The sequence below is a fragment of the Rhinichthys klamathensis genome, unplaced genomic scaffold (genome assembly GCF_029890125.1).
Source record: "Rhinichthys klamathensis goyatoka isolate OS25496 unplaced genomic scaffold, OSU_Roscu_1.1 h1tg000341l_1, whole genome shotgun sequence".
Taxonomy (NCBI): Eukaryota; Metazoa; Chordata; class Actinopteri; order Cypriniformes; family Leuciscidae; genus Rhinichthys; species Rhinichthys klamathensis.
Window position 1 is genome coordinate 375001 of NW_026606855.1, and position 23540 is coordinate 398540.

The window sequence follows — 23540 nt, forward strand, 5'->3', positions numbered from 1 at the left end:
GATAGAGATATAGAGATACAGATAGACAGACAGACAGACAGACAGACAGACAGACAGACAACAGATAGATAGATAGATAGATAGATAGATAGATAGATAGATAGATAGATAGATAGATAGATAGATAGATAGATAGATAGATAGATAGATAGGCAGACATACGGACGGACGGACAGACAGACAGACAGACAGACAGACAGACAGACAGACAGACAGATAGATAGATAGATAGATAGATAGATAGATAGATAGATAGATAGATAGATAGATAGATAGATAGATAGATAGATAGATAGATAGATAGATAGATAGATAGATAGATAGATAGATAGATAGACAGGTAGATAGACAGGTAGATAGACAGATAGATAGACAGATAATATTATATGACATTCTTGCCTTGTTCTCGCTCTGTTCATGTTACGTTATGTGTATTTGTCTTCATGTTTTGTCCTCATGTATTAAATATAAGTCTTGTGTATGCTTTGTTTCCTTTGGGTTTCAGATTATCGTTGATTTGATAACAGCCTGCCAGCGGTAATTGGACGATCAGCTGGCGGTCCTGTTTAAAAACTCCCCCTCCTCCGGTTGACAGGGGAGACTATTGCGGCTTCGGGTCGGTCGCAATGGCGCAGACTTCCTACCAGTTTGGGGAAATATTCTTTTCTTATGTTTCTTTTGAAGAGTGTAGTGAGGGAAGCGTTATTGTAATTTATTTTCTTTCCTTTGTGCTAGGTTAATTACGTTGTTGTTTTATTTTGGTAGAATGGGGTTTTTGTTTGTTATTTTGGGCCTTGGGTCTCTCTGACGAAAATACAACTCTTTTATTTTTATTTATTTATTTAGTTTTCTGTGAATTAATTATAGCCTACTTTATTTATTTTGGACCAGTGGTCCCCACTAATGAATGTGGTTTAATTTATTGTTATCGACTTTTGTGATAACTCTTAATTACAATATATTTTGTTATAATTTATTCTTTGGTTTCGTCCTTTGGTTCTTTTGGTCTGACGGCCTGCTGGAAGCCTGTCGTATTTTTTCATTCTTCTTTAATTATTGCGTCTTACCCCTAGCGGACGTAATAGTTCATAATCAACGGAAAGCGGCGGTGAGCAACTCGGCACAAATGTTCTCATAAAGACATAGCTGACACATTCAGAGACGCTGTCTAATATTTCATGTTAACATTTCAACTCTGGAGCGGAGATAAAGGCTGCAATCAAGCTTATTATTAGCCGCTGTATTTTATTACTTCCCTTATTAATGATTTAAGAGCAGATTAGCATGTTCCCTTTAAATGTTATAATTATTTCTGGGACTTAGGCAAATATCCATTCTGTTGACTAAGATTCAAGTTAAAGATGTGAAAGTTTCTTGGGTACAATTTCCTGACATTTCTGTGTAATGTCCTTTTCTGCCATTTTTTAGGCCAATTCCCAATGGATAAACAGTGTCTATTTACACTAAGTGCAAATATCCCACCTTGTTGGCAGAAGCTATTGACACTAACTGACCACTGACTTCGGCAAAATCACGGAAAAGACACTGAATAGTCAACAATAGTGTGGGGGGTTAAGGCAAATCGACCCGAGTTCGAACTCACTCCTCTCCCTTTTCCCATCACATATCAGATCGGAAAGGCATTTATTTCCAATAAAAATTAAGAAAAAATTTGAAAAGTGTAATTAAAGTGTCTAACGTGTTTATCAGTTAGGGGGATATTATGGGGGTTAGGTGTAGGGAGGGCTTTATCGTCCCAATAAGGTGGCATGGCATCCATTTAATAATTGTTATAAATATAATAATTTACACTCTATGTTATTATTGCATACCGTTGATGTAAAACAACAGTTACAACACTTCGGTGCAAATAGTATCTGCCACTATTTATAATTATAAATAACATCTAACTCCTATTTACACTTATTGCAAAGAAAATACTGCTATTTTTACATAGTGTAAATAGTGGCTGCCATTGATAAAATCCCACTGAAGTAAACTGGGTTACAAACTGAAATACACACACTGTAAAAAATGATCGTGATTTTAACGGTAAAAGACTGTAAAAATGCTACAGTGAAAAACTGTTAATTGGTTAACAGAAAGTTTCCTTACTATATACAGTAAATAACTGTGATAGATCTAACGGTACATTTAATGTAATTTTACTGTAAAATACCGTTAAATTTACAGTTTTTGAAAGTGAAAAAGAACAACTCATTGTATAATTTACAGTGAAAAACCGTAAATTGACATTCCCATAATTCCCTGCGTGACACTTCACATTTGATGTATTTTTGTTGAAATAACTGTTTCTTCTTAGTTTTCTTAGTTCTTTTCTTATCAGTTAAGTACATTAGGGTTTTATGTTACATTTAATGTTGTTAAATGAATGTTTATTGCATTTTTAAAATTTCATGTGTGTTACCATGATGCTGTTTAGTGTTTGTGCGAATGACACTTTGCAGCTTCTTTATATTAGTACTAACTTTCTCGTGGAAGAGCTGCTTGTGATGAGCTTTGATTGATCATGTGAATTTCATCACTGCTGTGATGATTGTTGTTTGTCAGCAATGGTACAAAACAGATATTAATACATGAATAGGTTGGTAAATTAACATTACATCAGATAATGAAATATGGTTAATTACTGTAAATTGTAAGTTAACTCTGTAAAACCAATAACGTCTGTACCATATTTTTGACGGTAAAGTACTGGCAACCACAGCTGCTGGTATTTTACCGTAAAAATAGCATTTTATTTTTTACAGTGCACCGAGTCTACTTTAAAGAGAGCCACTTAAATGTCATTCGGCACATTAGACCTGCTATGAAACGAACCAAATCTCTGCATGTAAAGCATGATCTCATATTGTGGAACTGTTGGGGAATCCCACTCCACTTCAAGTGACTGAGTTCAAGAGGAGAAACAAACACAGGCTTGTAGCAGAAGCAACTAAACCAGCAGATGTACAGTGTTTTGAGAACTAACACCTCATCCTCCACATGGATATTCTGTAGATCCGTCCTCATCCACAGAACAGAAAACAAGGAAGAGCGAAACACAGAGAGAAGTCTGGGATTTGTCCTGAGTTTCCTTCTCCTACAGAGCAGCACAATCAGCCCAAATGAGATGAAATTGCCAAACAGTTGCAAAAATAAACATTATATCCATCACAGCCTCGAAATGAACAATCCCAGCATGTAGATTAACCACACTGATTCCATTTAAAACGCTTTCAAAATCAGCCACAAAAGAACTGGTAATTTAGTACAAACCCAAAGCCCACTAAAGCAAGTCACACACTGTGCAATTGGACCCTTTTCACACCCTGTGATGACTATCAAAGACTATACGCCAACGACTTGAAATGTCTAAAATGTCACTGATTATTGTGCTCTAAAACAATAGAAAATTGCACAATTCTTCTCCGATGCCAAAAACTGTGTGCATTGGTCTTAACAATCATCACTCCTGTTTCATGCAGAACACAAGCCATGATAAACCTCTTTGTTGCTACAGAGTTTTACAGCAGAGTGCTAAGTTACAATCTTTTAGATGAACGAGGAGCATTCATAGAGTAGGTTTATTGCATGTTGCGATGGATATGACAACAATAACAGATAGAAGATGATATTATAAGAGTATGTGCTTCAAGGAAAAGAGGACTTGATCCTAACGTAGAACACTTGTGGAAAGATGAATGAGGGAAATCATTCATCATGGCTATTGAAATCACACATTTCAATCATACCTGCATGAGTTTTCAAGATGGCCGCTTGTGAACTGACTTCCTGTGCCCGCACATTACAAACACTACATCACCCATAATGCAACAAAGCAGGGTCAAATTTGGCTGCCTTAAAGTCCTCCTGAGAATTTCCAATTTATACCTGTGAGCAGTGGTGTATAGTTTTTTGTAGTGAGTATACTGTGATATTACTCCCCCCCTCTCATAAAAGGTCTGCGATGAAGTTCAAATGTGTGCATGTCCTCCTCATAGACGCTGAAAACACCATGAGTGTCACGCGCGCTTCAGTGTGTAGCTAGTAGAGCACACATTGAGCGCTCATTCACAGAAACACCCAGAACATGCAGAGTTTATTTCTATAGCAGTCTTTTTGAGCTTTACACACTAGTACACTAGTTTACACACTAGTACATATCGAGATTTGATTCGTTGTACATCCCTACTTTTGATTTATTCTTTCAAAAATGGCCAAATTGCTTGACGTTCCGCTTTACAGTAGGCTAAGTTACATTTGTGACTGGATTCCGCGATTCGATCCGCTGCGCAAACACAGACGGCGGGGTGAATTTATGAATGAAAGTTCTGTCACAAAACGATGTTGTTACGAATACTCGCGCTTTTTTAAGTGGGTATACGGAGATCCTTGGCCTTTCCTAGTGGGTATACGGCGTATACCTGCGTATCACGTAGACTACACCACTGCCTGTGAGAGATTTAGTAGTGCTTATGTTTTTCTATGCTAATTTAGAAGAGTTTCTGTTATGTTGTGTTTTTTGGGAACATGTTAAATGTTCTATGTTGCTGAACTCATTCAACAATTGGTATGCTACGCTGATGCTATCAAAGCACTGTGTTACCAACTAGCAAGTTAGCATTTACTGAATTAGCTAGTCAAAAGAAGCTAGCCAAGTTTCCTATACTAAAAATGTTTAGGTTGAGATCACATGATAATTTTAAGTTAAATGAATGAATGAATAAGCTTACTCAAATAATTCAAGTTAAGAGCAATTAAAATGTCTAAATACAAAAATAAAAATTTGCAAGTTCTGCTTAGACTTTGAGTTTCTTAACTTAAAAATTCTGATTACCTCATATATTTTTTTTTTAGTTTTGCCAACTAGATTTACACGTGTCTATTTCTGTTTAAATGTTTATACAGGTGAAACTCGAAAAATTACAATATCGTGCAAAAGTTCATTTATTTCAGTAACTCAACTTAAAAGGTGAAACTAATATATTATATAGACTCATTACATACAAAGTGAGATATTTCAAGCCTTTATTTGATATAATTTTGATGATTATAGCTTACAGCTTATGAAAACCCCAAATTCAAAATTACATTGTGAAAAGGTCATCAAAATTATATAGTTTCACCATATATATATATATAAGTTTTATTTAAATTACTTTTAATGTATTATAATGAGTTTGCTGAACAGTTCAGCTGCATTTTTTCGAATTCTGGGTGGCAGTTGAGAGAGTAGAGTTACCGTGACGACTGCAGCGCATCCTCAGACAACAAAGAGGATCATTTTTTAAGCAACCATTAACTCTTGTCTCTGTCTCTTGTTTACTGCCGACTGCCTGTAACAGTGTTTGTTCACAACTTTGAAAGAAACTTACGTTAGCCAAAGTTCGGAGAATGTTCCTTGTTAGCTGGGAAAATATCCCAAATGACATCTAGCGGTGTTCATGTGCGTTCATCTTTATGACTTTGAATTCTGGCAGCTTTTTTAGTTTAGGTTGACTAAAATGAAGCCTAGGTAGGAGCAGAGTTGGAAATAAAGTGAGCCAGATCGTACCGTACAGATGTGTTGGCGTGATCGTAACATCTGCCCTCTTCCGCTACAGGTGTGCTGGCAAACTGTCACAGTCATGAACAGAAGCCGGAGATAAAGATGACGTCTGGAAGCAGCTGAAGCTGTCAGGCTTCATGTCTCCATCCTCCCCTGAGGGAGGACAAGAAGATGAGTGTCACCAATCATCACTCCTTCAACATCCTGACCATCATCTTCCTCGTTCTGTCTACTACAGGTAAGACCAAGTGTGCAGATGGTTTAATGTAACGGCTGTTTATAACGTCATCTGCTGATCGGAGCAAACAGAGCCATCAGAAACACGGAGAAATATCTAAAACTGAACCTAACGTTACGTGTTTCTTCTAAAATTTATTTTAAGTTGACTTTATTAGGTAAAAACTGAATTATTTCTTCAATTAAATCACAGTAAATATAATGTTATTTTGGTTTGTGTAGATTTTTATAGTTTTTAAAATGTAGAAATTCAGATTTTTATTATGGAGAAAAGTAGGAAAAATAAATGAGATGAGCAAAAGTCAAAACCATGAAATACACAAATCTTTATGCTTTCATTTTTATTTATTTATTCATTTATATTCATTTGAAATTCATTTAAATGTCATTTATTAGAGGCAGTTTTTAAACTTCATTATAGGTGCAAATTGACAGTTAATTTGTGTAAAAATTTTAATATTTCTCAGTTAAATCACAGTAAATGCTTGCATGTTTGTGTTGATTATAATTCTTACTGTTGATTTAAAAACATAGTAAAACTTTAATGAAAAATAAATGATAAAGAAAGGTTTTAAGGCAGATTTAAAGTGACCTCAGCAAAGTCAAAACCTATTTTTAAGTGATAAAAATCCACCTGTGGGACACAAAGGTGCCGAAGAAACATCCTCTTATCAGATTTACTGCTCTCACGCGGTCATTCTTTACCCAGAATCTCTGAGCGGTCCAATTTGTCTCGTCCATTGTCCATCTGTGTCTCACTGAGCTTCAGATGGAGAGTTTTCCCTCCGCTGGGAGACTGAAGCTTCCTGCTTTTACATTGATCGGGTGGCGGGATAGTGTGAGATTAGAGGTCATAAAGCTGGATCAAATCGAAAAACCTCTTTAATTATTAAAGACGGGCGTGAGTCATTCTCCCTGCAGAGAGTTTAAAGTCTTGGACAGCATGGAGAAAATCATCATGAAGCAAACGACAATGGTGTCACGAGTCTTTAGACGCATGCCGTGGTATTATATATATAGACTGCCGGTCAAAAGTTTGGGGTCGGTAATATTTTTTTATATTTTTGATAGAAGTCTCCTCTGCTCAGGCTCCATTTATTTAATCAAACGTACAGTAAAAACATAAAATAAAATGAAATATTATCACAATTTAAAATAATAGTTTTCTGTTGTAAAATGTAATTTATTCCTGTGATCAAAACTGAATTTTCAGCATCATTACTCCAGTCTTCAGTGGAGTTATCAATTATTTGATGAATAGAAAGATTAAAAGAACAGCATTTATCTGAAATAGAAAGCTTGTGTACCATTATACACTACCGTTTAAAAGTTGATTTATTTACCGTTATTTATTTATTCATTTTTTTGGAAAGAAATTAATACTTTTATTTAACAAGGATGTATTAAATTGATCAAAAGTGACAGTAAAGACATTTACAATGTTACAAAAGATATTGTTTTCAACATTGATAATAATAATAAATGTTTCTTGAGCAGCAAATCAGCATACAGTATTTTCATGATTTCTGAAGGATCATGTGACACTGAAGACTGGAGTAATGATGCTGAAAATTCAGCTTATACATATATACAGTATATATATTACATATACATAATATATATATATATATATATATATATATATACACACACACACATAAATAGTGATAGTGTGCAGGCAAACACATTTTTTATGACTTTTTAAGCAATTTTTTAGTATATTTTCCCTGAAGAGAAAGACTGTAAATTTGCTGTTTATTGCTAAATCAATATTCAATGCATTTTTAGGGGCTTTTAGAAGTGCACGAGCATACAAATGCCCTCAACGCTGTTCACCTCAACGCTTATAGACATTCACTAAAAGTGTTCATTTAAGGACAAGTTTTTTGGAACTAAAGATTTTTTTTGATATATGTAACATGAAGTGAAATTTAAAATAAAGTAAAAAAAAAAAAACATGATAATGACAGCCCTTTTGTTTTTGTTCATACTGTGAGGGCGTTTTGTTGCTACTGACACCTCAGACTAACACAGCTTCTGTTTGTGAGCATCGATTTGGCATCAGGGGAAAATATGAGTTCTTACTAACTTGCAACTAAACTTTAATTACTAAAACATTGTTTGGAAACGTTCATTATGCGATACATAAAACGTTTGAGACTCCCAGGCTTTTGTGTTGTCTTCCTTCAAGACTTAATTAAACCATGTCAAAACCCTCATAATTTGCAGCTCCGTTTAAATTATTTTTGAAGCTTTAGTTATTTTTCCTCTCACATTTGTCTAATTAAATCTGGTAAAGCCTGAAAGAATAGAAACTTGAGCTGAAACTGAAGAACATTTTATTTTATCTACACAAGCGCAGATTCATCATAGAAACCGAATGAATCCGAGCTAATTAGGCTGAATCGATTTAAATTCAATACAAGTGCATGTGTGGTGCTGACCGGAAAGAAAAGTTCTCTTTCTATAGCATGATGTCTGTGAGCTGTTGTGTCTGAGTGGTTCAGGGTGAATCGTGTCAACATGGGTTAGTCGCTCAGACCTCGCTGTCACTCTCTGTTCTGAATACGGCGATGAATAATGAAGCAGAACTACGACTGTCATATGAAAAAACCCACCAGCCCTTGTTGCACTTCCTTTGTGCGGGTGTCCGAATCAGTGAGAAATTATTCCAAGCACGTTTTTATGCCAACAGAAACCATTCAATTCCATTTCCATTTCTGAGAGGTCCACTAAATGTGGTGAGCATCATTAAATCAGGGATGAATTATAAATGAAATTCAGTAATTCACTATTTTATTAATTAAAAGACTTGGCTGAAGATCAGTGGTTTAAAAGTGAAATAGTTAATGCCTGCTTTCGGCAATCCAAATCACACTGTACAACATGGATATAATAAACTTGAGTACGACGTGTAGGCTATGTACTGTACGATGATGATGACACCTATAGACCTTATGTAGCCACGCCCCTTTTCCGCGCTGAGCTCATTGTCTTTTGACTTCCGGTCTGTATTTTCACAGCGATCTTGCGTAGTTATGAATGAACGGCTCGTTAAAAAAATCCCCAAGGTCCATTTGTTAAGAAATATGCTTTACAATGCTTATCATAAACATTACAATGCTCATGATAACTTTCGTTAACTCTACAATAAGTAAATCAACTTCACCAGCTAATTACTCCTGGACAGCGATGCCATAGAAATATACAGAGCGACCGCAAAAACGGAAGTTCAAAGACAATATTCTAAAGATGGCGGCGCCCTCGTTTCTCTGGTGCATAAGGTCTATTGAATCGTAGGTTAGTTAAGAAAAATGTTGTGGTAAACAAGATGAATCGCACTTTGGCAATTGTGGTTTATATCTGTGCTGAAAAAAAGAGAAGGAAGCGAAAGAGAATATGGATGCGGTCATGGCTTGGGAAAAGAGGCTGCTTTCAAACAATATGTATTGTGTAAAGCCATCCCGATCTCACGGCAATTCGTACGAATTTTATGAGGTGGTTAATTCGTATGAATTCGTACGAACGACCCCTGACCCCACTCCTAAACCTAACCGTCACTGGGGTTTAGACAAATCGTACGGATCATACGAATCAGTCACATTTCACTCACTCTTACGAATTCGTACGAATTGGTCGTGAGATAGCGTTGGTAAAGCGCTATACCAATAAAAACTTGAATATTAGGCTATATTATATTATGGGCCCTATTTTAAAGATCTAAGCGCATGGTCTAAAGCGCGCGGCGCAAGTGCACGTCTGAATCCACTTTTGCTAGTTTAACGATGGGAAAAATCGGCGTGCCCAGCGCATTGGTCTAAAAGGGTTGTCTCTATTCTCTTAATGAGTAATGGGTGTGTTTTGGACGTAACATGCAATAAATCAACCAGAGTCTCAATCTTCTAATTCTCAATCTTCTAAAGCCAGTTGTGCTCGTGCCGTGGCGGATTCGCTATTTACATGTAGCGAATGTAGCGAACATGTACACAAAATAGCAACGCACCACAATGCGCCTGAACACACCTCGTTTTCAGACCAGCAGCCCACATGGGCGCAAATGCTTTTGCTATTTAAACAACGTGGCGCAGGACGTAAAAATGATAACTGCGTCGGGCTGAAACTAGCTAAAAACACTTGCGTCGCGCCTGGCGCTGCATTGCACCGGGTGTATGATAGGGCCCTAAATCTTTGGAATCATTGTGCACTGATGAATTGTTTACAATAAGACTATGTACAATCATTAAAAAGTAAATAGCTAGTCTTTTTTAGTGCTAGTTTAGTGCTAACTGCTAGTTAATTTACAATCTAACACCACATGCTAACTGTCCTGTTTTTCATTGTCTTTTTGTGCAGCTCTCTCTGCTCACTTTCGAGTGTGTGAGCCTTACTTCGACCACAAGGGGCGCTACCACTTCGGCTTCCACTGTCCTCGTCTCTCGGACAACAAGACGTACATGTTCTGCTGTCACCATAACAACACAGCCTTCAAATACTGCTGCAACGAGACCGAGTTCCAGACAGTCATGCAGGTCAACCTGACCACCTCACCGGACGGATACGCTCACAAGTGAGTCTCCTGCCTTCAACTACACACACGCTGTTTAAACCAGATTATTAGACATGGGAAAATGTGCACCAAGTAATAACTTATGATTCAATACAGTGATCCTGGACTCTATGTTGACACTAACAGCCTGGTTGCATCATCACAGATACACTATGTTTTTGGTTACCAATGCCAGGTGTATTTATAAAAAAATATTGAAACTTTTTAAATTAAAGATATGTATGTAAAATATCTATGTGCATGTCTCTGTGACAAAGATGTTATATTTACCTTTTATTTATTCATTTATTTATGCATGTTGGGCAAATAATACAAGTCATTTATCCATTTTGGTGGCTCCATGGCACCAGTTATTTCAGAAATACCGCATAAATTAATAAATCAGTCAATAAAATTCACATGCTTAATAAATAAGTCACATGAAATATTCATTTGAGTTGAAATTATGAAGTGATATGAAATAGATTAAATTAGCACCGCTATAGGAAACCATTTGCGCATCATTATAGTTACAGTAGTTGACATTAGTATGTCATGATTGACCAATCAGAATGAAGTATTCCAACACACTCTGCAGTAATATTGGGTAATATTTTTCCCTGCCACTACATCCTTGATTACAAAGTAGTTTCAGAGGTGAAAGATATCTTGAAAGAGTAGGCCTATAATAAAAGCCAAATGAGTTTTATGGCCAGAGGTCACACCTGCTCTGTTTACTTTCTAACGCTATGAAACGCTTCCCTTCTCATCAAATATTAACTGAAAATATGAACTGCTCCCAGATCAGCGTAGCAGCCTCACATCGTCCCTCTGAGACGGTCTCATGACAGCTAATGATGTGGAAATGTGCTCAGGCAGGCTGCGACTTACTGAGAGGACGGATGTCCTGGTGGGAAGCCATTTCATTCTCATCTGTGGTCAGCAGGATTCAGCCAGTGATATTTGCTGATGGCCTGAGGTTAAATCAACCTCACTGAGTCTCAGAAGCAGCCGAGAGCACAAACCAGCAGCCTTGGACATATAAGGCTTTGGCATATAGAGGCATGTCTGCTGCAGATTTGAGTTATTGCGCATCTGGCTAGCATGAAATAACAGCACACCACTGTCATAACTGATAAGTGTGTGTGTGTGATTATGGCCCAGAATCACATACACACACACACACACACACGTATGATGGATGGCAAGACGAAGTATTTTAATTCTGGGCCATAATCGCACACACATAAATAAATGTGATATCAAAATATAGTTTAAAGCTGGTATAAAAAAGTAAAGCTTCTTTTAGAACTGCCGCAACTTTACTTTGCATATTATAAGAAATATTAGACCAATAATTTCACACCAATAGTGACACAATGGCCTGCACTGTTTGTCACAGAAAAAAGTTAAACATTTAAATAAAACTGTTCATGTAGAAAAGACTATTATTATTATTAAAATATCAAATAAATTAATAATAATCTAAAATAATTAATAATCCCAATTCAAATCATAATGGCTTAAATTAATATTTAATATAATACTATTAATCATTTTTATATTTTTATATAACTACTGTCAGAGAAAAAGTAAAACATTTAAATATGATTTGTCATATAGAAAAAATGTTATTATTATTAATAAAATGCAAAAATCTATAGGCCTAATTCATAATAATAACAACTCAAATCATATAGCTTGATCAAATTAATATTTAATATAATAATAGTAATATTTTGATATAAATATCGTCACAGAAAAGGTAAAATATTCAAATATTTGTCATTTAGAAAATATTATTAGTATTATTAATACAATATCAAACATTTATCATTCATAATAATCACAACTCAATAATGTATATTTCATATAATAATATTAATAATTTTAACATTTTATATAAATGTTATTTAAATCCTGTTACTTGTTTGTTTGTTTGTTGTTTTTTAATATTTGTAGGAAAATAGTGCAGGACATTTTGCATCAAATAATAGACAAGCCGATCATTTTAATAAAAACATTGTGACCCACTTTGATTTTCTTCCTCATAAATCTATTTTGGCGGTAGTATGTCACCAGTTATTTCTGGAGTTGCAACAATGACAAAAAAAAAAAGTTACTTTCCTAACTAAACATCTGATAATAAACTGTTTGGATCTCTTGATTTGTTTGGGAGGGTTCAACTATCATATTTATTATTATATTGAATTCGTTTAAAATGTTAGCCAGTAATTCTTGCCAAATCCCGTTTTCCTCCCATCCCGGCGAGTGCTGATGTTGGACTCTGAGTTCTGATATCACACACACACTGAGATATCACACACACACACATCTGTTCCCCTTTGCTCTTGGCTCTAATAACACCACACATTATGAAGACCTCTAGACTGTCCCTGTCAGTTGTGGCCTTGTCTGACAGCGCAAGGCCTGTGCTTCATCAAAAAGTGGAAGTTCTGCTATTGCCTTTACTGCTGTTTTCTTTCAGTCTGTGCATGGGATTCACTTCAGAAGGAACTGTAAAACGCTTTATTAACACTCAATGCCTCATATAACGCTAATGAAGTCTGAATTTATTAAAGTGCTTTAACTTTCATAAGACCACTAATGCTGCTAAAGCGTTTCCATCCATTCCTCAAGGCTTTTTGATACTGTATATCATAAAAATGCTTGTTTATGGCCACATAAAACATTAAGTGCATCTACTTTTTTCTCTGTCGCAGCAATTACTCCGCATTAATTGGCGTGTGGATCTATGGATTCTTCGTCATGGTGCTGCTGGCACTTGATTTCCTCTATTACTCGGCCATGAACTATGAGGTGTGCCGGGTGTATCTGGAGAAGTGTGGGCTGGGGGGCCGCTGGCTGAAACAGGCCCGCACTCAGTGGCACGGGGACGGACAGACCGCTCAACCCGCAGCTCCATCACAACCTCAAGAGACACATCAACACGGCTGCAGTCAGGCCAGACACAGCCTGACGGGAGACACGCCGAGTCCAACACAAACCACGCACAACACGACAACGGCCTGGTGAGTGAAACACACTGCATCTTAAAGGATTAGTTCACTTTAAAAAAAACTTTTGCTGATAATTTACTCACCCCCATGTCATCCAAGATGTCTATGTCTTTCTTTCTTCAGTCGAAAAGAAATTAAGGTTTTTGATGAAAACATTCCAGGATTTTTCTCCATATAATGCACTTTGCTGGGCACCAAACGGTTCAAGGTCCAAAAGACAGTTTCAGTGCAAACTGTTCAAGGGGTTTAAACGACACCAGACGATGAATAAGGGTCTTATCAAGCAAAACGATCGCTCTTTAAAAAAGAAATAACAAAGTTTAAGTTTTATAAGCTCAAATGCTCACCTTGCTCTGTTCTGTGTGGTTCCGAGTCAATTCGTTCATTTCGGTCGTTAAATGAACCAAATTACTTGAAAAAAGATTTGTTCATTTTGATGAACGAGTTCGAACAGGAGAGTCACGAACGTGCATCACAGAACAGAGCAAGGCGAGCATTTGACATTATTAAACTTAAACGTTGTTATTTATTTTTTAAATGAGCGATCGTTTCGCTTGATAAGACCCTTATTCAATCGTTTAAAGCCCTTTGAACAGTTTGCAGTTTGCACTGAAACTGTCTTTTGGACCTTGGACCGTTTGGTGCCCAGTAAAGTGCATTATATGGAGAAAAATCCTGGAATGTTTTCATCAAAAACCTTAATTTCTTTTCGACTGAAGAAAGAAAGACATAGACATCTTGGATGACATGGGGGTGAGTAAATTATCAGCAAAAGTATTTTTAAAAGTGAACTAATCCTTTAAAGGAATATTTGCAGGTTCATTCACAAGCACTTGTTGTGGCTCAGTGTCGATGACTGCTAACAATAATGTCTAATTTTCTACTTGTCCTGTCTGTTTTGTTTTTTTAAAGAGGCCATATTTGAAATTGAAATTGCAAACTAAACTAAAAAATCTGGGGGTGATATTTGACGCCAACTTAACATTTGACCATCATGTTCGTAACACAGTCAAAACATCACTTTTTCATCTCAGAAACATTGCCAAATTACGCTCTATGTTGACCTTCTCTGTGGCTGAAAAGTTAATCAACACTTGTTTTTTCACGTATTGATTATTGTAATGCTTTGCTGGCTGGGGTTTCTAAAGCTAACCTAAGTAAATTACAGTTGGTACAAAATTCGGCTGCTAGGGTTCTGACTGAGCACATTACACCAATCCTGGAAAAATTGCACTGGCTCCCTGTTAGTTCTCGTATTGATTTTAAACTTCTCATGCTCACCTATAAGGCCTTGAATAACTTGGCCCCTCAATATTTGTGAGCTCTTAACCCCTACACGTGCTTCACGATCTTCTGAAGCTGGTCTTTTAACTGTCCAAACAACACGGCTAAAAACTATGGGCTTTTTCTTCTTTGGCTCCTAAATTGTGGAATTCCCTGCGCTCTGAGATTAGGAATGCAGAATCCCTTATGTTTTTAAATCGTCCCTTAAAACTTACTTTTTTAGGGTGGCTTTTATGTGATTCGTGTTATTGCTGTGTTTGTTATTATATCGGCCTTCTATTTTTATTGCTTGTTTAGTTTTTACTGCCTAGACTGTTGTGTATCTTTCTAATTCCATTATTTTTATGTAAAGTGCTTTGAGAATGCTACTTTTAAAGGCACTACATAAAATAAAGTTTATTATATTATTATTATATTATGCCCTTTTACAAAGTTGTGATTTTGTTTTTGGTCTCTAATGGGTTTTCAAGTTTGAATGTTCAAAAAACACATTATTTTCCCCATGTTCTCCAATGTTGGAGCTCCTCTCTTCCTAGTCTGTCAGTAACGCTCTGGGGTGCGTTTCCCGAAAGCATCGTTAGCCAACTATGGTCGCAAGTTGGTCGCAAATCCCATTGAACTCTATTGGTAACGACGGAACTTGCGACCATAGTTGGCTTTGGTCGCAAGTTCCGTCGTTATCAGCATAGTTTAACGAGTCTGTGTTTCCCTGAAACCATCGTTCTAATCTAAAAGCATCGCAAAGTTGCGTGGTTGGAACGACAGCTCTCGATCTGTGGTTAGAATAATAGTTTCTTGTTTGCATGACATGTGGACAAAATAAATCCTTATCTTAAGCAAAATAAGCAAGCTGGCATTCATTACAATCTGTATCTTTTATTTAGAATTCATACAAATGTCATTTACGTCTTTTAGTTTGTCAAGAGATTTAAAGCGTTGTTTTTGAAGCGTGCGCATGTGTGAACGTGCTTTACCACGTAAGAACGAGCCTATGATTGAATCTGGAAATAAAGCAAAGTAACTAAGAAAAATGAGCAATAGTCCTCAGATGCCATGTTCGTTAGTTATAGCAAAACATCTAGCATTAATTCAATCTCAAACAGGTTCAAGAAAGTTATTACTCCAACACCTGCGTGACATCTTTAACCAACGTGGTTGAACGACCAATTTGCGACAGTACGGTTTCGGGAAACAGTCGTGACTAGCTAGTTGATTTCTTCAACGATGCATCGTACTATGGTAGCGGGTTACGTCATTGTATGGCAAACACACCCCTGTTTAGTTCCTGTCTCTATGAAGCCCCTCCTTCTGTAAAGCGCTATGTGCTCTGATTGGTCGCCTGGAACAGTGTGTGTTGTGATTGGTCTACCGCTTTTAACGTGTTTGGGAAATGTCAAACCCTTTACCATAACCACAAACATCAGCTTGTAAACACTAAACACTAAAAATGGCAGTGGTGACTACACTGCTAACAGCCCTTTATTTTGTGTATGCCTTGGGTGCGAATTATTTAAATGAGGAATACTGTAATGTGTTTGTAAACTCAAGACTACAACGGAGGCCTTTTTCATGCTCAAACAGCAACATCACACACTAAAGAAAGATGAAAATAGATAGAAAATAGAATAGGCAAAAATCTGAGGCTTACAATGGAAGTCGAGCCATTACATAAATATTAAAATAAAATAAGCAATAAGCATGTTAACATGATTTTACTGTGAAAAAATAATTGCCTATTAATTCAAACCTCCCCACAACTTCGTTACAATGCCATAAAGCCCATAACACCCTAAAATGACTGTAAAAATGATTTAAACATTAAATAATGCACAATTTAAGAGAAAATGTGTTTCTTTAAAACCCTTATTTCTGCTTTTAAGGAAAGACACAGCAGGTGTAGACGTTAAAAAAATTAACTAATAGATATCGCCATACTCCCCCAGCTGGATGGTTAATCACTGTACATTAAGACAATTCAAACGTTTTCTGAAATATTATGTGTGCAAATTAATTATGCACTAATTTGCATGTATTTCCAGACATCTGAACATTGGATGAAGCCAGGTTCAAAATTCTTGTTTTATAAAGGTTTTTACACAAGATATTTTTGATATCTATTTTTTATCACTGAAAGACAGAAAGACAAAAGAAAATGTCACCATGTTTTTAGGAATAAAATGCTGTATAAAATCAGGCGAATGCTATATGAAGAAAACACTCTGTAAAAACCTTTAGAATATAGATAGGAATAAATAAATAAATAAAATGGTGTATTTAAGTGCTTCTGAAGTCGGGTTTTCTGAGAAAAACCTAATTTGAAGATATGTATTGCAATTGAAACCTACAGATGCAAATACACAAAGTGCAATTAAATAAACACTTAAATGTCTAGGCTTTTTTGGATGTTTTCTTTCCACCAGTCTGACAGAAGAAATGTTATGGAAGCCATATAGGCCAAAATCTCAAAAATTACCGGTGCATAAAAATCTATATGATTTTGCCTGTACAGTGTCTTGCCTTTAAATCCCCAAAAATTGGCTTCGTTTACTTCATTTCAACTTCCTTTTTGCGTTTGAGAAAATGAGGGACAAGTCAAAATTATTATAGTGGATTGAGTTTAACTTGTACTCAACCTGGAATATTCTTAAACACGCACTATTTCATAACCCTCACAACCTTTGCAATCCATGCTAAATTCAACAGACACACACACTAGTGGATTTTCCTCACACTCACGGGTGTATATCCTCTCAGGGGAGGCGCGTGCGGTTACTCATATTTGGCCATGAACCAGATGCATCATCATCATCCCGAGATACAGATCCAACGCTTTAAAAATACCTTTTTCATCACAAACACCAGATCCGTTTGCTAGCAGAACTAGGTCACAATCGAGAATCATTTTTCTGTTGCTAGAATGCTGTCCTTGATTCTGACACATCCAGGTCAAAAATGTTAAAAAGTAAACAAAACTTCACTACAAACTCTTGAAAACAAAAAATAAAGAGCTTCTCATTCAGAAAACTTCAAGTCTTACACAGTCTAATTTATTGTTTGTGACAAAAAAAGAGTTTTGGGTCACATTGAATGAACCATTAACGTTCTTATTTGCATATTCATCATGAATTATCACTTCAGTAATAGCATTTGCTGTTGTTTGACATTTTAACGGTTTCCCTCAGATGCTATTCCTTTAAGTTCGGCGAGTCTTTTAGTCTCAAACACAACTCTAGAAAGTCTTTCAAGTATTCGATCGCACTAATCTCGCTAACTCTGTGAAATCCAGTGACTATCCCGTGGGTGTGCTGCTCTCTGAGGACGAGAGGGGCGCGTGCATACACTATTCTCTTACAGTTCACAAGTGTGTCAGCAAGACGCTGTAGCCGCGTTAGTGTGAGTGAATACCCATCTAATTAAGCCTGTCGTTTGTGCCGAACCCTCTCATTAACAATCACAGGAGTCTCAGAAAGCTTCAACCTCCAAGCGGAGACTTTGAATCTCTGCCGCAAGACAGACACAATATGACACTGCGATTTCATGTGTGAGATTTACAGCAGGCACAACTCCAACAATCTTTGAGTTTAACCTATCATGACATCTGATCTGACACACAACAAGTCACTTGGATTCTATTTATGCAGTTGTGCTGGCTGGCCCCGCCCACAGTGAACATGTCACATGAGGGCTCGGAGTTGGATGGTCGACATCCTTAATGCCCCTTCCCCAAGAGCATTGTGGGAAATTACTGAATTGGGTCCAGAGGAGAACATCTGTTTAAGAGAGAAAAAGAAAGAAAAAGACAACCACAAATGAAGGTCCCTGGCCAGAATAGAACTAAGTGAATTCAATTACTGCTCACGGTCTATTCATAAAGCCATTTATATGGGTCAGCTCATTCTCTGCCCGTTTACTGTGTTTGTTTGAGGGCTACGTGCAGTTTCCCTCCTGCTGGCCTGAGAAAACACTGCCGGGGTCTTTAAATGGCATCGGATTCTTATATTGTGTGATCTAGAGAGGGGCAGAAGCCTGGGGGACGACCTTGTGTGTTCGCTTTGCAACATCTGGTTTGACTGACGCGTCATGCATGGGAATCAGCTTTAAAAGGCTATAAACAGGACACATTTTATTAAGAGACATTTTTCAGTGGCCCCTTAAGACACGTTGATGGTTTTAGCAATTAGATCCTGGTTGCTCAGCATGTCAGATTGATGGTTTTTGGACGTAGTCAAACACTAGAGAAAACATTTATTGCTAGGATGTTCATTGTTGCCTTTAGGACATTGCTGAAATCTCTTCTGAAACTCTAGATGGCACATGTGGGATTACAGGGGTCTTTTGTCTTTGCTTCTCAGATGTTCCTCAAGAGAAAATGTCTCCATTCACTTTCAGTTTAATCTATTTGCTGTCAATGGAGATTTAAAAGAGTTTTTAAAGTAGGGTTGGGAGCTGAGATATATGTGCGTTCTTCTGCTGACTAAAACACCGCAGTAAAATACAGTGAAATTATTCCCCGTCTTATTTTTTACCGCGACCAGTCCAAATCCTAAGCTAATAATTCTTGTGACTTGTTTCTTTTTAATGTATCACAAACATACAGCGCAACCAGTGAAGTCAGATTCCCGAGAGAATGACTCTTATGACCTGACTCTTTTGAGTGAATCACAGACATACAGCATGACCAGTGATGTCCAATTCCAGAGAGAATGACTCTTATGACCTGACTCTTTTGAGTGAATCACAGACATACAGCATGACCAGTGATGTCCAATTCCAGAGAGAATGACTCTTATGACCCGACTCTTTTGAGTGAATCACAGACATACAGCATGACCAGTGATGTCCAATTCCAGAGAGAATGACTCTTATGACCTGACTCTTTTGAGTGAATCACAGACATACAGCGTGACCAGTGATGTCCAATTCCAGAGAGAATGACTCTTATGACCTGACTCTTTTGAGTGAATCACAGACATACAGCGTGACCAGTGATGTCCAATTCCAGAGAGAATGACTCTTATGACCTGACTCTTTTGAGTGAATCACAGACATACAGCGTGACCAGTGATGTCCAATTCCAGAGAGAATGACTCTTATGACCTGACTCTTTTGAGTGAATCACAGACATACAGCATGACCAGTAATGTCCAATTCCAGAGAGAATGACTCTTATGACCCGACTCTTTTGAGTGAATCACAGACATACAGCATGACCAGTAATGTCCAATTCCAGAGAGAATGACTCTTATGACCCGACTCTTTTGAGTGAATCACAGACATACAGCATGACCAGTAATGTCCAATTCCAGAGAGAATGACTCTTATGACCCGACTCTTTTGAGTGAATCACAAACATACAGCGTGACCAGTGATGTCCAATTCCAGAGAGAATGACTCTTATGACCTGACTCTTTTGAGTGAATCACAGACATACAGCGTGTGCAGTGATGTCCAATTCCAGAGAGAATGACTCTTATGACCCGACTCTTTTGAGTGAATCACAAACATACAGTGTGACCAGTCAAGTCCAATTCCAGAGAGAATGACTCTTATGACCCGACTCTTTTGAGTGAATCACAAACATACAGCGTGACCAGTGATGTCCAATTCCAGAGAGAATGACTCTTATGACCTGACTCTTTTGAGTGAATCACAAACATACAGCGTGACCAGTAATGTCCAATTCCAGAGAGAATGACTCTTATGACCCGACTCTTTTGAGTGAATCACAAACATACAGCGTGACCAGTGATGTCCAATTCCAGAGAGAATGACTCTTATGACCTGACTCTTTTGAGTGAATCACAGACATACAGCATGACCAGTAATGTCCAATTCCAGAGAGAATGACTCTTATGACCCGACTCTTTTGAGTGAATCACAAACATACAGCGTGACCAGTGATGTCCAATTCCAGAGAGAATGACTCTTATGACCCGACTCTTTTGAGTGAATCACAAACATACAGTGTGACCAGTCAAGTCCAATTCCAGAGAGAATGACTCTTATGACCCGACTCTTTTGAGTGAATCACAAACATACATTGTGGTCAGTGCAGTCCGATTCCTGAGGGAGCCGGTTCTTTTAAGCGAATCACAGACATACCGTGCAACCAGTGCTGTCCAATTTCTGAGCGAATGATACTTGTGAAAAACAAACATACACCGCAACCATGCAGTCCGGCGCTAATGATTCTTCAGCTCTTTTAATGAATCCCAATTCATTACAATTCCCAAACCTATTTTGAAGAGGTGGTAATGTTGCGCTGTATAGAGACGGAAGTTCTGGGTTAATGTTGTGCTAATGTTAGCACAGGCTAACCTCTCAGTCTCCTGCTGCTCTGGGACTGATCTCCCAGCATGCTCTCTTCCCCTGGTCTGGTCAGGGGTACATATGTCTGTTTCACACCAGAGACATGGCCTGGATTCAGAGAAAGAACTCGGGAGGCAGGCAGCACATGGTGTATTATTAGAGAAGGTCTGCCAACTCACTGTCTCTCTCTCTTGTTCTGTGGGCAGATTTCTTTAAGAGCGCGCAGTGTAACCTGCACTTGTCATGTCCATGTGCTCCAAGAGCCGAACCAAACACAGGCCACATAGTGTGACATTTCTGCTGTCCACCTCTTTAGACAGACACACACCGAGGAGGTTTTGCTAGTTACATAAAAAGACGAAACTTCTGCACATATTGCACTCAAAAATGCATTGCATTCACATTTTATTTTGCATGTGGCAGATGCTTTGCAAGTGTCCTTGAGTGTCCTATACGTGTTGTGCAATTTCAGATTAATTTGCCTCTAAATGTCATATAGAGCAATAAAAACACTTTACATGTCAATCAGATGGACTCTTTCTCTCTAAATGGCCAGCTCTAGGTCTGATAGTCAAAAGTCTGGCTGTGTAAGGCTAAGCTTGTGTGTGTTTTTGTGTGTTTGCAATAAGATGATTTATGATAAAATCAAGTCCGCCTCCAGTCAGGTGGCTTGTCTAGATTTTGCCCAATAAATCCCGAAACACAGTCCATATGGTAGCTAATTATCTGTCAGGTGGGTGAACCAGCGACGAGAGGGCTTGAGCCGAAGATGCATTTTCACACTATTATTAGCCACAGATTAAGCAAAGAACAAAAAGTCTACCAGTCTTAAAAATAATATATACACTGGTGGTCAAAAGTTTTGAATAATTAAAAAAACTGTAAATGTTTTTGTTTTGTTTTTTACTGCAAGCATTTCTTTGATCAAAAATACAGTAAAACAGCAATATTGTGAAATATTATTACAATTTAACATTTTCTATGTGAATACATTTTCAAATCTAATTTATTTTGGTGTATTTTCCCCTCGGTTCAAATCCTCATAGGGCTCCCTCTCTGATCAGGGACATTTCTTATTATTTTCAATGTTGAAAACAGTTTTTGTTGCTGAACAAAAATTAACACTTTTAATCAGCAAGGATGCATTCAATTGATCAAAAGTGACAGAAAAGTTTTTGGACGTTTTGTAAAAAGCTAATTTATCAACGATTACAGAAAATAATAAGGACCGTTATTAATTATTAGCATCAATAATAATTGAAAATAACTCAACATAATAATTCAGAATATGAAAATGATTTCTAAAGGATCATGTGAAGACTTAGTAATGTCTGCTAATATCTCTCTCTCTTTATACAGTAGATATATATATAAACAAAAGACTGTTAGACTGTTTAATGTTTCTGGTACTTTTTAAAAGGGATTTCACCATTTTTTTTGCCTAAAATTTACTTCTAATCACTCTTTATGCTCCCTTTTCAACAGAGACCAACCAAATGTAAGGACAAACTGTTGGAGTGCCCCAGTGAAGAAGTGCATTATGGGAAACGTAGTACATGCCCCTGCCACATGGACCTTTATGTCACAGGTGCCTGACTGCCCCAAGCCTCTCCATGTGGTCCAAATCTCACAGAGCACAACTTTCAACCCCTCGACAAACCCAGAACCTCAACCCAGAATCAGCTGGAAGTGGACAAGTGGGGGAACGAGAGATTCTGGGGTTTGTGGAAGTACAGAACCAGACTTCAGAGCGAGCTGGACTTCGACGGACACAGAACTCAGCCAGGACATCTTTGGAGGACCTATGTAGCCGTTTCGTGAGCTCTTCTGGATTAAACTCTCTGTAACTGCGAGCGGTGTCTGTTTATTTATTCATAGTCGGGGAAAGCGATGAGTGATGAATGAAGTCGTCAAACCTAATCTAAAAGATTCAAGCACTCTCATGACTCTAGAAGTTAAATGACCTTTTTGCAGTAAATATCAAAACTCACATGTCGTGGGTGGTTCTGCAGTGAAGATGTGAAATGAAATAGTACGGTGAATGTTCGTTTTTTGATTACTGTTGTGAATTGACATTTTCTCATTTGTAAGAATCAGTGAGGTAGCAAATCGTGTTAAACTGCGCTTTTTTTATTCCCCACATTTAGTTTCATGCCCTAAAGAGTTCATTATGTATGTTTGTCAGGTCTGAAGAAGTATGTTTGTTCAGTGGTACTTACTCTATTGATATTGATCGGATGAGTTCATTTCACTTTAGTTTTTGAACGGACCGGTGAAATGAAAACATGATTACACACTCCTTGAACATGACAAAGCAGACAGGCGAATCATTTTCAGAAAGGTCAGTAGAAATGATGGCTTTTGTTTGCCTTGGTTTCTTGGCTTCTCATGTCTTGCTTGCTCAGCCAATCAGATTTCAGGATTTCAGCTTATGGTATTCTCATCAACCAATCATCTCACTCTGATTTTAGGGTTTGGTCAATGATTGTTTAATAGAAATTATGTTCCAAGACCAATAAAACACCAAGGAACATCTACTTGGCTAATTTCCCAGATGTCTTTGAAATTTCAAGAGTGGCATGGTATCAGCAAG

General features: G+C 37.4%; 1 protein-coding gene across 2 annotated transcripts; it reads left to right on the forward strand.

The window, feature by feature from the left end:
- Positions 1 to 5657: 5657 nt before the first annotated feature.
- Positions 5658 to 23086, forward strand: shisal1b (shisa like 1b). 2 transcript variants are annotated; one of them, XM_056272564.1, is made up of 4 exons: positions 5658 to 5789; positions 10142 to 10355; positions 13058 to 13366; positions 22433 to 23086. In XM_056272564.1, coding segments are annotated over exons 1-4 (591 nt in total). In that variant the 5' UTR covers positions 5658 to 5722; the 3' UTR covers positions 22434 to 23086. The 2 variants fall into 2 exon arrangements, with proteins under 2 accessions (XP_056128539.1, XP_056128538.1); XM_056272563.1 differs by lacking the exon at positions 22433 to 23086 and having other exon boundaries at positions 13058 to 13370.
- Positions 23087 to 23540: the final 454 nt, after the last annotated feature.